Source organism: Rhynchophorus ferrugineus, unplaced genomic scaffold (genome assembly GCF_030347505.1).
Source record: "Rhynchophorus ferrugineus isolate W39M unplaced genomic scaffold, kcgeb_rfMv2 rfM4, whole genome shotgun sequence".
Classification (NCBI taxonomy): Eukaryota; Metazoa; Arthropoda; class Insecta; order Coleoptera; family Curculionidae; genus Rhynchophorus; species Rhynchophorus ferrugineus.
In genome coordinates this window covers 22,909,937-22,925,908 of record NW_027472583.1, presented here as the reverse complement: position 1 = coordinate 22,925,908, position 15,972 = coordinate 22,909,937, and the positions used below count along the sequence as shown (strand labels likewise).

The 15,972-nt window shown below is 31.2% G+C and overlaps 1 protein-coding gene across 1 annotated transcript; it reads left to right on the top strand.

Moving 5' to 3' along the window:
• The first annotated feature begins 1,840 nt into the window (after positions 1 to 1,840).
• Positions 1,841 to 15,718, top strand: LOC143195093 (odorant receptor 67c). Its single transcript, XM_076401951.1, has 5 exons — positions 1,841 to 2,578; positions 2,680 to 2,779; positions 8,590 to 8,691; positions 14,999 to 15,154; positions 15,210 to 15,718. Exons 1-5 carry the CDS (start codon positions 1,875 to 1,877, stop codon positions 15,267 to 15,269), a joined length of 1,122 nt encoding a protein of 373 aa, XP_076258066.1. The 5' UTR covers positions 1,841 to 1,874; the 3' UTR covers positions 15,270 to 15,718.
• Positions 15,719 to 15,972: the final 254 nt, after the last annotated feature.

Here is a 15,972-nt window from a genome sequence, read left to right as displayed (position 1 = left end):
ATAGCGGACACTCTAAAAATATTAACTGAACGTGTACATCATATCATTCAGCAATATTTGGGTATGAGGAAGCTCTGTGCAAAGTGGGTGCCGTGCGAGCTCACTTTTGACCAAGAACAAAGACGGATTGATGATTCGGAGCAGTGTTTGAAGATGATTAAGCGTAATAAACCCGAGTTTTTGCATCGATATGTGACAATTGATGAAATATGGCCCCATCATTTCACTCCGAAGTCCAATCGACAATCATCCGAGTGGACTGCACACGATGAACTCGCTCCAAAGCGTAGGAAAACGCAACAGTCGACTGGTCAGGTTATGGCGTCTGTATTTTGGGATGCGCATGGAATAATTTTCATTAACTACCTTTAAAAAGAACATCAACAGCGACCATTATATAGCGTTATTGGACCGTTTGAAGGACGAATCGCCGAGAAACGGCCGCATTTGAAGAAAAAGAAAGTGCTGCTTCACCAAGACAATGACACCGTTTCAAAAATCCATGAATTGGGCTTCGAATTGCTTCCTCATCCACCGTATTCTCCGGATCTGGCCCCCAGCGACTATTTCCTGTTCTCAAAAGAATGCTCGGTGGGAAGAAATTTTCGTCGAATGAATAGGTGATCGCCAAAACTGAGGCCTATTTTGAAGCAAAGGACAAATTGAACTACATAAATGGTATCGAAAAGTTGGAGGGTCGCTATAATCAGTGTATCACTCTTGAAGGGAACTATGTTGAATAAAAAAAAACTAATTTTGACAAAAAATGTGCTTTACTATGGTAGGCCGGGGACTTTTCAATTGAATTGTTATGACAATCAGATGAATATCGGTCTTATCCAGCTTGTTTGTTGGCGTGACTGGGACGGTTGTTTCTTGTTGGACACTTTTCTTTATAAATAATTGCAAACAAAAATTAATTCAAAATATCCATATCCTGGACAGGATTTGAACTTACGACTAACATTTTAGTTGATTTGAAAACTATTCTACCGAACTTATTTATTAATTAAGTACTATTCCGTTATACCTTATTTCTATATAAAAAAATTAAAAATATAACAATAAATACAGTATTATATTACAGTAAATATAGAAAATGTATTTTATCATCTACAAGCGGATTTTCCAGTTTTTAATAATTAAATCCCATTGCCGTCAAGACGTTCTACATTTATATTTCGTAGTAATTTAGTTGTTTGTCGTGATGTTGCTTTAATTTAGTACCAAATAAAGAATACACTTAAATGTATTATATATTAAATTGAATTATCTTATTTGAATAAATCATTTTACCAATATAAACAAAATGATTCTAATTTATATTTCATATCGATAGGAAACGTTATTGTTATTTTGAAGTTGGTAGATAATTAAAATTATATTTATAATAATATAAAATGTGTATCTTATAAGTCGGGTTTACCAGTTTTTTGAAATTAAATCCCTTGCTGTCAAGATTTTATATTTCGTAGTAATTTAGTTGTTTGTTGTTATGCTGTTGAAATTTAGTGTCAAAGATATTATGTTATTAAATTAATTGATTAGTACATTTTACTAAATCGTTTTTTAATAGCCTGGCAATAGGAAACCTATTTGAATATAATTTATAAATATTTAGGTTATAATAAAATAACTGGATATATAATTTTAAGTATTTATTACAGTAAATTGACAAGGAAAAAGTTTTTCTTTATTACCTTCGTTCCCTTTGTTAACTAACTTTTTAAAAAAAATTTCTATACAGTAATTAAATGGTAAATTTAATTATCTATAATTACATATCAAGTTTAACTCTTACATCTAGGTGTATTCTTTGTTAGTCTTTGTTCATCATGGATAATGAACAGTTGATTAAACTAACTAAATGGCACATGATAGCCGTAGGTTTTTGGAAGTTTGACGACCACTATGAGAAAAAATCAAAAATTATACACTGGTTGTATACAGTTTATAGTAAATCTGTTCCAGTCGTGTATTTTGTAGTACTTATTGGTTTATCGATTGAATCCATCAAAATGTGTTTGCAGCGCGACAGTTTGAGAAGAATCAGTGAAGCCGTTGCCGTTCTACATGCTGTGTTAGATGCGGTGGTGAAGATATTCATTTTCTACAACAAAAAAATACCGGATTTATTTAGTATCGTTAAGAAAATCGAGACCGATATTTGGAAATCCAATGATTTTTCTATCAAGAATCATTATCGAAGACAGATCACATACTGTCGATTGTTATGTTCGGTGGTGATGACGCTAGTTTTTGCTACCGGAACATCTTTCACTGTTGCTGGGTTTGTCAAATTATCTCGAAAAGAAATCGATATCAATAGTTTTATGTATTACCTGTGGCTACCCTTTGATAAGGCTCCTTATCAAACATATCTGTGTGTGTTATACGTGATTCTTTGCTATAACAGCGTGATATTTATAGTATGCGTCAAAATCGTCCTCATTACACTTATAGTGTTTGTTAAAACTCACTTTCAAATATTACAACTTAAAATTAAGCAGCTTGGGTCGACTCAGCATTGTGTCCCATTAATAAAGTCACTGATTCAGGAACATTTGTTTTTAATCAGGTAAGAGAATATACAGTAAAATATTAACGTGTAAGTTCTACTGTCACTAAGGTTATACTTTAACTAATGTTGTTTTGTCTTAAATAATTGTCTTGTTTTAGATATTCAGAAAAGTTGAATGATTCTGTTAAATATATCTTGTTGTTGGAGTATGTTTTGAATTCAGTGAATGTTGCATCTATTATATTTCAAATACTGACAGTAAGTATTATTTATTTTAGACACCGTTCAGTATACACACAGTGAATGATACTTAATTGTTTTGGTTTAAAATAAACCCATTTTTTAAAGATGTTATGATGTTAAACCTATATTTTAAGAGTTTTTTTAGTGTATATTTGTCATATAATTTTAGTTAGAATAACAAAATAACGTATATAATGAGTGAAACTGGAATTAATATGTTGCAAATAATTTCTATGAAATTTGTGAACAATTGTAATTTATTAGCTGGACTCCCTGTGGAACATCCGAATATTACGAGGTTGTCAGAATTAATAATTGATATAATAAGAACTATGGAAATTATGATTGTTTTATTATATTATATATAAAAATGAATCGCAAAATATGTTCCTAAGCGCATAACTCAACAACGCCTGGACCAATTTGGCCAAATCTTTTTTTAAAATGTTCGTTGAAGTTCAGGGATGGTTTTTACGGCGAGAAAAATTAGAATTATTGCTGGAAAAACCCTAAAAATAGCCCTTTTTGTTTGAATTTGTTTCGTGTATCAGTTGACAATTCATCTGTCATCTGTCAAAAGTCATCTGTAACAGACAACTTTTTTTTTTAAATTTGATATGACTTGAACTCAAATCCTTTTAATCCGTACGAATTGTTTTATTTATTTAAAATTTTTTATTTGTTTAAAATTTAATTCAAATTTTAAATAAATAAAACAATTCGTACGGCTTAAAAGGATTTGAGTTCAAGTCATATCAAATTTAAAAAAAAAAGTTGTCTGTTACAGATGACTTTTGACAGATGACAGATGAATTGTCAACTGATACACGAAACAAATTCGTATATCGTGTTTTGTGCAGAGTGTTTAGTTAGTTAGTGTTTGTTTAGTTCGTGATTAGTGAAAAAATAATTTATATTTGATATGCCTCCTATAAGACGAAGCAATTTAGGTAGAAGAACCAGAAATGCTATAAACCAAGCTAATTACCGATCTAATCGTACTGCACAAGAACGTGACGACGGAAATGAACGTGAAAGAATTCGGATATCACAAACGCGTGAAGCGCGAGCGCGACATTCAACTAATAATCGCGCAAGTTGAATCCAGCTGTTTTCAGTTACGATGTGTCAATTGACTACAGTAACTACCAATGTGTTGTTATTGGTTCTATGAACTTGGTTTGCTCACACTGTAAGGCATTAAAATACAAAAACGATGCCAATGGATTGTGTTGCGCAAATGGTAAAGTGAAATTGATACAATTGGATCCACCACCAGAACCATTGTACTCATTGGTTTCAGGAATAGGAACAGATTCTATACACTTTTTGACACATATTCAACAATATAACAATTGCTTTCAAATGACTTCATTTGGGGCAACAAATGCAGTTCGGGAAAATTTTATGCCAACTTTCAAGGTATGTATTATAGCAGTTACTCATAATTATTTTAGCGAACAAAATTTTCTGTCACCAAAGTTAAGATGTGTTACTAATCTTCAATTTCTTAATCATTACGAAATATATCACTTAGTCATCATATTATATGGTGATTCAGTTTCAGTGACACTTTTATTATATTTTATATTTGATAGATATTAGTTAAAACTAAATATATACTTTTTAAGATCAAATATTATTTAAGTTTGATCATTGACAATCCATTAATTTATACCACACCATAATATTTTTTTTATTTACAGATACAAGGGCAAATATATCACAGAGCAGGTTCACTGTTACCAGTGTCAGATAGCGACAACAAATTCCTGCAAATTTATTTTATGGGCAATTCACCACAAGAAATTGATCTGCGTTGTGCACATAACAATTTAGTAAAAAGGTCTATTGTAGAACAATTACAAACTTTATTTCATCAACACAATCAATTGATTATATTGTTTAAAACTGCCCTGGATCTGATGCCATCCGATAATCACAAAATTGTAATCAGAGCTGATAAAACACCTGCAGGTCAACATACAAGACGTTTTAATGCACCAACTATTGATGAAGTTGCTATCGTTGTAGTTGGAGAAAACTTGGAATCCCGTGATATTGTTTTACATCGTCGGAATTTTCAATTACAACCTATAAAGGAAACACACCGCTCATATGATGCACTGCAATATCCCATTATATTTTGGCAAGGTGAAGATGGCTACGATTTATCAATAAAAATGATAAATCCCATTACAGGTAACTAAAATATTAGTTTAGCTATGGCGATAATATCTCAGTCACTATATTATGTATTTTAATTTTATATTTGAATGTTATTAAAACAAAATCTGTTTACAGGTTCTGAAACCAACAAAAAAGTCAGTTCAATGAACTATTATTCATACCGCCTAATGATTCGGGAAAATGCAGATAATCACATATTGAAATGTCGGCGATTATATCACAAATATGTTGATGACATGTATGTTAAAATTGAAACGGAGAGATTAACATTCATCAGGTTGAATCAAACCAAACTCCGATCTGAAGAGTATATTCACCTTCGAGATGCGATTAATACTGATGGAAATGCACAGAATGTGGAAGCCCTCGGCATATGCACGAATATGCTCAAGATGCCATGTCGTATGTTCGTCATTATGGTACAGCAGATTTGTTCATCACATTTACATTCAATCCGCAATGGATAGAAATTAAGCAGGAGTTATTACCTGGGAAATCATCCATTGATCGTCATGATATTACAGCCAGAGTCTTTAGACAAAAGTTGAAATCTTTAATGAATTTCATCGTAAAACATAATGTGTTTGGTGAGACACGCTGCTGGATGTATTCTGTGGAGTGGCAGAAACGAGGATTGCCACATGCACACATTTTGATTTGGTTGGTTGAAAAGATAAGGCCAAATGAAGTTGATGCAGTGATATCAGCTGAAATCCCTAATGTACAAGTAGATCCTGGATTGCATGAGGTAGTTATCAAAAACATGATACATGGTCCCTGTGGAACTCTTAATCAAAATTCACCGTGTATGATGGATGGTAAATGTTCAAAACGATATCCACGGACATTAATATCGGAAACAATTACTGGTAATGACGGTTATCCATTGTATCGTCGCAGATCGACAGCAGACAATGGAAAATCAACAATTGTCAAATTAAATTAACAAGATATTGAAATAGATAATCGTTGGATTGTTCCATATTCACCCATTTTATCAAAGACATTCAAAGCACACATCAACGTTGAATCTTGCCATTCAGTGAAATCGATTAAATACATTTGCAAATATGTAACCAAAGGGAGTGATATGGCTGTGATTGGAATTGGTGCAGAGAATTCTAATGATGAAGTTACCCAATATCAAATGGGCCGCTATGTCAGTAGTAATGAAGCAGTTTGGCGAATATTTTCTTTTCCTATTCATGAGAGACACCCTTCTGTTGTTCACTTAGCTGTGCATTTAGAAAATGGACAAAGAGTGTATTTTACAGCACAGAACGCAGTACAAAGAGCTGCTCAGCCACCATCTACTACATTAACCAGTTTTTTTGAGACATGCCAAAACGATGATTTCGCACAAACATTGCTATATTCTGAAATGCCAAAATATTATACCTGGAATCAATCCTCAAGGAGATTTATACGACGGAAACAAGGAAAACCAGTTCCAGGATATACAGATGTATATTCCACCGATGCGATTGGCCGGATTTATTCAGTACATCCAAGCAATGATGAATGTTTTTATTTACGACTGCTATTAGTCAATGTACGTGGCCCAACATCATTCCAACAGTTACGAACTGTTGATGGTGAATTGTGTGGATCCTACAGAGAAGCCTGTCAACGTTTGCAATTGCTTGAAAATGACGCTCATTGGGATCAAACTCTCAATGATGCTGTAATATCATCACACACTCATCAAATACGAACATTGTTTTCTATAATCATATCTACATGCTTCCCATCAAACCCAATTGATTTGTGGATGAAGTACAAAGATTATATGTGTGATGATATTTTGTATCAAATACGGAATAGAATGGGAAATCCAAATATACAAATCAGTGAAGAAATTTACAATGAAGCATTGATTTCAATTGAGGACATGTGCTTGATAATGTCAAACAAACTATTAATTCAATTAGGCCTGACCGCGCCCAATCGTCCAATGCATGACGCTTTTAACCAAGAGTTGCATCGAGAAAGACTGTATGATCTCAACGCTTTGAAAGAATAAATTCAAACAAATCTTCCACTGTTAAATGAACAACAGAAGTATGTATTTGAAACTCTTATGAAAGTAACAAATGATGAAACTGGAGGGATTTATTTCTTAGATGCACCTGGTGGTACAGGAAAAACTTTTTTTATTTCATTAATATTAGCAACAATTCGCTCACAAAATAAAATTGCACTTGCACTCGCTTCGTCGGGAATCGCAGCAACTTTGCTTGAAGGTGGTCGAACAGCCCATTCAGCACTAAAATTGCCATTAAATATGCAAAGCAATGAAACTCCAACCTGCAACGTTTCGAAGAACTCTGCAATGGCAAAGGTTTTGCAGCAATGTAAATTGATTGTTTGGGATGAATGCACGATGGCACATAAAAAATCTTTGGAGGCTTTAGACAGAACCTTAAAAGATCTACGTAGCAATAATAACCGATTTGGTGGTGCAATGATTTTATTAGCAGGAGATTTTCGTCAAACATTGCCAGTGATTCCACGATCAACGCCAGCTGATGAACTCAATGCATGTCTAAAGTCCTCCAATTTGTGGAAACATGTTAAAGTACTTCATTTAAGCAAGAATATGCGTGTCGAGTTGCAAAATGACCAATCTGGAAACATATTCTCTAAACAACTCATTGACATTGGTAATGGCAAATTTCCTATAGACATGTTGACGGCTTGCTTTTGCTATGACTATAAACAAGTCCCAGTGGCAATCATTAAGTGTTTGTGGTATTAATCTAGAAAACCCATGTTTCTCACATGGTCAATTGTATGTTGCCTGTTCCCGTGTTGGAAAACCATCAGATTTGTTTATCTATGCGCCAGGTAATCAAACAAAAAACATCGTATACCCCAAAGCAATATAATGATAATAATAATAATAATTATGATTCACATGATTAACAATAAAGCGATTACTTACTTTTCAATCCTTATATATGTTTTATTTAATTATTTTTTATTCACAACGCCCTATCACCAGGGTGATGGTTCTGTTCAGGAGAATTTTTTAAAATACGTAGGCACAAAAACTGCCACATTACAAATCTTTTTGACAGGACGAAGTCTGTCGGGTCAGCTAGTATTATATAGAAACGTCATTATCGATTAATTGGTTATATCCGGGTATAAAAAGTGTAGAGAAAAAGTGTAAATATGACACATCTCCTTAAAGCTCATGTTATTATCGCAGTTTACTATATAAGGTATTTAATTGATGAATTTATAGGAAATTTTCATGCCATTTTTATGTGAAATTAATATGATGCAACGGGTTTCTACGATATTAGTGAATTATGGTATTTTAATGACTGGATTCCCTGTGGAACTTCTGAATATGAGCACTGTCAATATTAATTCATAGTTGAAATAAGAAGAATTATGAAAATTATTATTGTTTTATTATTTCGTAAACATGAATGTCTAGATACGGGTCTGAAAAGTGTATAGTGTATTTTAAACGATTCATCGTTGAATCTCACATTACTATCGCAGTTTGCGATTGCAGCATTTCTTATTTTTAAAGTTTATTGACAATTTCAACGTCAAATTAAAAAAAAAAATAAAAATTTTATATATACACAGATTTATTAGCATTTTATTTTTGTTTTCAGATAGAATCTTTGATAGATTTATTGTTTCCGGTTGTACATAGTATAACTATTACAGCAGAAATATTTGCACTGGCATGGACAGCTACCGAGCTGAAAGAACAGGTGACTTGATGTTTATTTTTCTTATTTTAATTTTTCTTTTGTTAATTACTATTTTCAGTCAAATGCACGATTCGACTGTTTTTACATTCGTGATATCAGACGAAGATGTACGAATTCCTTCTTGTATAAATTGTGAAGAAGGAAAAGTGGAAATAACTGCTTGTATCAGTTTAAAATCAATTTCATATGCCAACATTAAATCAACGAATGTGTTTATTTTTTCGAGCCGTACTATAAGTGAGACGATGAGGTACATATTCCTTCTCGTACTAATTTTATAAAAGAAAACGAAAGAAATAATTGCTCAATACTACGTTGCAATAAATAGTTTCATTTTAAATGAAGTAGAATTATTTTTACATTTGAATGTTATGTGGATCCGTAAAAAGGAATGGAATGATGATATCCAAATATTTTATTGTACTTTAATAATATGTTAATTGCTATTTTTAAATAATATACTATAATAAATATATAAATATAGATAAAACAAAAAAAGATAGGTAAAATAATAGAACTTAAACAAAGTCTAACACTAAAAGAATACAATAACCATAAATACTAAATAGAAACTCAAAAACTACCTAATCATAGAAAAAACTAATCCATCACATAACTAAAAATTATCGCATAATAACTACTAGACCCTTTTTAAATAAAGTAAAAGTTTCACTTATTATTGAACGGAAATATTTGTAAATTACAATGTGGGGCAAAAGTCCCGTTACCATTTTGATTGCCTATAACTTTGTTCAAAGAAAAGATAAGTAAGTTTGGTTTTCATAAAAAGTTTACTTGGTCTTTACATTTCTTTAGGTTGTTATTGAAGTTTTTTCGTTATGCGATTGACTATGCAACTCTCGGCTCTTTTTAAGGCATTTTTCATGATATCCTGCAACATCTGAGACTGAATTTCTTCAATTTCGTGACGAATATTGTCGTTAAGATGTTGAATCGTTTGGGGTTTATTCACATAAACTTTTGATTTTTTTAAACCCCATAAGAAAATGTTGCTAAAAAGCATGCTATATCGTCACTTCGCAAAATTAGTCTTCGTATAAAAATGTCATTCATTAATTGAATTGTTGAATGAGCTGTGTGTGCTGTGACTCTATCTTGCTGAAACTATATTTCTTCTAGTCCTTCTTCTTCTATTTCAGTCACAGGAAAATTTTAAATCATGTCTTGTTACCGTTCAGCTGTAACACTGACTGCAGCAACTTGGTTATTTTTAGAAAAAAGGGACCAATGATGTTTCCAGCATGAATACCATACCATACAGTTGTTTTTAGTGGATGCAATAATGTTTCATGAATTAATTGAGGATTCTGTGTTTCTCAAAACGTACTGTTCTGTTTATTGACGCGGCCACTGCGATGAAAATGGGCTTCATCGCTCATTATCAATTTAGACAAAAAATCTTCAATTTCACAAGACATCTTTAAGATTGCATTACTGTACTGGAATATTTTCAAATCGGTTTTCAAAAGTCGCCTTAAACTGCGTGCAGAAATGTTTAACTGGAAACCACGACTTCGAATTGATATTTCTGGAGACTCTGCAACACCATCGAGCACCAGAGCGACATTTTCAGCGTTACGGACGTCTGCTGTCGTACCGTACTGTCGAAAATAGGCACTGGATAATTATGATATTTTTGACGCAATTTCCGCTGAGTGGCAATAATGGAACGATTATTGTGCTCGTTCTTGTGGTGTATATTTAACTATAATAAAATTTTGACGTCTACACAACACAATGGTTAAAGTGAAACTGAGCTAAACGTCACATAACTAAGATGAGAGCAATCAAAATGGTAGCGGTACTTTTGCCCCACTTGTTACTATTCAAAAATATAATCATGTTTTGATTGCTGGATCGTTAATTATTTGTCCAAATTTTGAAATTTAATATAATCTTTTAAATGTAACTGATATTATGTAGGCAAAATAATTTCATGAGCTTGCTAAAAATCCAATGGGTTTTCTAAACGTCCAATAAGAATTTTGACTTGCGGATTTTTCAATTTAGAATGGAAGATATCTCTTTTGTGATAATTTTTTTTATCGCCTTAACATTATTTGTGATACCAAATCTTGATTTTTTAATCTAGGATCTAAAAATATGGATTTCCCGCATATCGTGCTATATCGCATGCATACCGCATTTCTAAAATTGAAAGTTTTTTATTGATGATATCTAATTGCAGATAGCAGAAATTGAGGATTCTACTTTAAAATATTCGCAAACCCTTAAATATTTCGCTGAACACATTATTCTACAGAAAAGCTATAAAGTATTAAAAATAGATTATAAAAATATTTATCTGTTTTATCTGCTGATGAAATAAGTCTTAAGCAAAAAGTATCGCGACGATAATTATTTTCTTATATTTTTTATTAGGTATGAAAATAAATGACCGAATGTTAAAGAAGAGATTTTATTTAGTATAAATATTGAATATAGTTTATCACCCCTTTACCGTTAATATTTTCTTTACGAAATTTAACATATGCGACTGTAAAAACTTCTTCGAATCCTTTCGAATCGATGTTCGAATTTCTAGAGCCTTTCGAATCTAAATTTTGTTTTCAAGATTTTGAGAAATACGTTAAATATAAACAATAAAAACTCAATCAAAAATTATTACCTACTATTGTTATACAAACAGTAAAAATTATTTTACTATTTATTATTAACAATTTTATTCTTCTTGCCGTTTCTTGAAAAATGCTGCTATATTAATGTACAGTATATTGTTATTTGCAAGCAAACTACAAAAAATATAACTATACCATATTTATTACATATGTAAGCATAAATTCGGCACATTACTTTCAATCGATAGTAAATAGTACTAAAATCAGTCGGGCCGAAAATAGCGACTGAATATGGTCGACTGAAACAATCACTAGTAAGAAGTATTGAAATCAGTCAGACCGAAAATAGCGACTGAAACAGTTAATATTAAGTAGTGAATTACTAAACAGTCGATAGTCGTTTTCAGGCGATAGTTCTCAACGTTACAGCGTATTTTACTGTCCATTTCTTTAGTAAATTTTTATTAATGATTCAAGAATATATAAAAGAAATCTTTAACCCTGTAACCCCTAACATACTATTTTTCAATTATTCATTGTATGTTTGTGATAAAAGTATTTTACATTTTATTTTCTTAATACTTACTCTAGAGGCATGGTTGATTCACTATAAACTTTGCATATTTTTTTTTAAATATATTTTTTAGTCTCATTTTTACTAACTAGGGTTTATCTGAAGTGGACCTACTGTTTAACGTGGACTTCGAAGCATCATCCTCAGTATTAATACTACTCACTGGCGAGTGACCAACTTGAAGATCATCCCAGAAGACACCTTTCTTACCCAATCTGGTTTTTTATTTTTAAATTAACTATTATATTGTTACTAGTCGTTGCTGTCCAACCTATAATTTGTCTTTAGCTTAAATCTAGATATATATCTTGGAGGACTAATTGGTCCCAACTTAGTCTTTTGCTTAATAAGTTTTTTGTTTAATATTAGGAATCATTCCGAGATAGCGTTGTTGTTGCATGGAATAATAGTATAATTAATTATTATTTGCGTTATGATTAGGCCTTCCTTTATTACATTATACACATTCCCACTGTGTGATATAAGATTTTAAAAGTTTAGTGTGTTGTTTCCGTAATATTTTTATTTATTTTATTTTTATTTTTATTTAGCCGTTGTGCCAAACCTTATCTAAGACTTGTGCTACTTCTAATAGTATATCTGAAAATACTTTTTATATTTGTAGGCTTTTTCTACGTCATTCCTTATTCTATAAATCTGACCAATTATAGAATGTCTATTAATTAACCCAAACTGGCAAGTTGATATTAGGTTTTTTTTCCTCTATAATCGGTTTTATTCTTTACAATAGGATTATTTAAAATGGTTGTGAGCTGACTTATCTATAGGTTTTTACTTCATTTAATGGTTTTCTAGGTTTTGGATCGTGATAATTTCAGCCATCTTCCGAAATGTCTGGGTTATATTTTAGACGAAATGCTGCACTGGTTAAGTTGGCGAGTTTTATATTTCCGTTTCTTTATAGCAACTGTCCTGGTGTTAACTGATTTGGATCAACGAGTCAAAAAATAATATTTAACATTAACATCTTTTTGAATGACACCCAGCCTCATTTATAAAATTCATCAAGAAATGATGCACAATATGCTTTTAATACTTTTTAAAGGTTTTTGACCCTCGTGCGGTGATCGACCTTTCAACCAAAGTCATCTTCAGCTTTGGCGATCTGTTGCAAGTGTAAACCCGGTTTTGGGAAAAAAAACAAAACCTAAATCAGGTTCCCGATGACAAAAGAAGAAGAAAGAAATTATTCGAAAGTATACGTAGGCGCTAAAAGGGAATAAAAAAGGCGCCAGGTCAGAGAGTTGTTTGTGGAGTGGAGAGCTAACTAGTAAAATCGATGGTTTTGTTTTAAAATTAATATTTTTCTACGCAAAGTAATAGTTTTAGAGTTATTGTGTTATTCAGTTTTGGAAACAGTAGAAAATAGAAAGGCTGCTGAAGCTTATCAGACACATTCAGATATCCATCCTATAAAACTATGCCGTGCATATATTAGCGTCAGCAAAATGTAGTTTATTACGAGCTGTTAATAATCAAACTGTTGCTCTATATAGTAATCGACGTTATCTAAATATATTAAACGACGAATTGTACAAAAAAGACCAACAATAGTGTTAAATGGACTTAAAAGTTATCCGCTTACATTACAATGCTCTGTCAGGTTTTTGGAAATATATACTGATGTATTATTCCCTTATTAGCATTGCTTGTTTATTAATACAACATAACAGTAGTAATACATTTATTTGCAAACTAAAATTAAACTAAGCATACCTAATGTAAGATGTAATTAATACAAAAAAAACTTGTTCAGGTTGATGCAGCATAGTTTGGCTGGCACACGTTTTCAAAAGACCAAAGAGATTGGAAAATGGATCTATGATTGAATAGCTACTAAATCAATATCGTTCTTTCGACACGGTATCGCCATGTTGCAATAAAGATGGAAGGGAGTTGTAGAAAATTGTAGTAAAAGATGTCGATTAATATATATTGTATCAATTTTTCTCAATAGAAGCTTTTTCAGCGAACTAATGACCACAGTACAAGTAATCATCTAATAGACAATTTTATTTTATTTAACTGGCCGAGACTTGGTTGTGCAGATATTAGCACATATTTTACGTGTACAAGAGCAACTTGTTTATTCGTTACCCAAAAAACCTTTGCAGTTATATTATTTAATATAATATATTTTCAGAAATATTATAATAATAGATTAATAAACAAATAAAAGATAGAAAATATAAACATAATCTTATATAACTATAACTGCAACAGCATTTAGATAAGTATGAACGATTTTTTAACAGCATAGTTGGAACGTTCCTATATGAACTATTAACATAACTATTTTGATTTTTTTTAGTAACTTATATTATATTGTTATATATCCCAAGCACACCGTTATTGGTGAACAAAATCGTAATGCATTTTCTATTGTTGAAAAAATATAATAATTTTGTTTAAATTAAATTTATTAATCAGCTATTTGACTGTTTCAGAATGTAATTTTAAATTCATGAGAAATATTACTTTTAAACATCTTGTCGAGTTATACCTGACTAGGCCAGAAGGTATGATTTAATCTTTATATATAGGGTGATTTTAATGTATGTTAAGTAAGTAAGACCTAGGTAATCAATAATCTGAGCAATAACAGCGGAAAATTTCAGAAAATTAAAGGAATTAATAAAATATAACATTAAATTAATTACCAATACAAATTTTAGTTAAATATTTATTTATAATTTACAAATATATAAAGAACACTTCAATTCATTTTGTGTGCATGCTCTGCCCCATTTAAGTTTATATTTATTTTGACGAAAATTTAAATTGTAAGTTAACAATTTGGCTATTCTGTTCATAATTTCAACTTGACGTAAATCAATACAATTTCAATGAAAATTATCCAAATAAGTCATTAGTTAATCAAACCTTTGTGAATGCTAGTAACACTATTTTGGAGAAGTCAGGGTGGTCTAAATCTGTCGAATAGGTTGGATATTTCGACAAGAGTTTCGATTTTTGTTTTATCAGTTTGGATAAAGTCTTTTAGTCGAGTTCGGAGCACGAATTAGCTTGGGGAACGAGGAACTGGCTTTATGAGTTTAGGAGCGATGTACGAACCCTCGTGCACACATTTATTATTTTATTTATTTTTTAGAGCTCTATGGTATCAGATGCTATATATAAAAGTCGTTGGTATAATTTAGAAAGATCCACACTACGTCAGTTGGGAATAATGATGATACGAGCACAAACTCCCATGGTTTTAACAATAGGACCATTTAGTCCAATGACCACTAACACCGCAGTCGCTGTAAGAACAAATGACTAATTTATGAAGAGCACTGATTTCCTTTTTATCATTTCAGATTATGAAGGCAGCTTATTCTTATGTGATGCTTGTGATGAACAGATATGATCATGAATAAACTTAATAAAAACTGATCTGTTATTAATTCTTTATGTTATTAAAAATCTAAAATGTTCTTTGATTGTTTTAGGGTTTAATTAATAAAGTACCATATTAATATAAGGACATCACTTCATAAATTACTAACACAATAGAAAAAAGGGTAATTAGACCATGAGATCAAGAACAAAATTGACATACTTGATAAATAAAATGGAGTTCTTTAAACAATGTCATAAATTATTTCTTTACGAATAAATGACTACAACTTGATTTAGATTGCTAGAAAATGCGATGTCGTAGTTGTTGCAAATTGCCTCTCTGTTTATTCTGTGATGCATAAATAGGTAAATTACTACTGTTCGATTAGAATACTGTTTAAGTTTGTTCGCTTTGTTTTAATTTTAAAATTAGTATTCACCGCATAATAAAAGTTTTGCATTTTATATAAATTGTGTGAGAAATGATCAGCTGCAATAAAAAGTTGTTAAAACACTAGTTGACGTGTTATTTTTTCAAGAAACTTTTTATTAAAATAAAAATACGTAATGTATAATGATATTGTTGAATTTGTAAGATACACTGCTGGACCAAGAAGTAGCATAATTATAATATATATATATATATATATATATATATATATATATATATATATATATATATATATATTACTACTGAGGTCAACAGTATTGTCAGCATAATCATGGTTCTCCCACAAAATA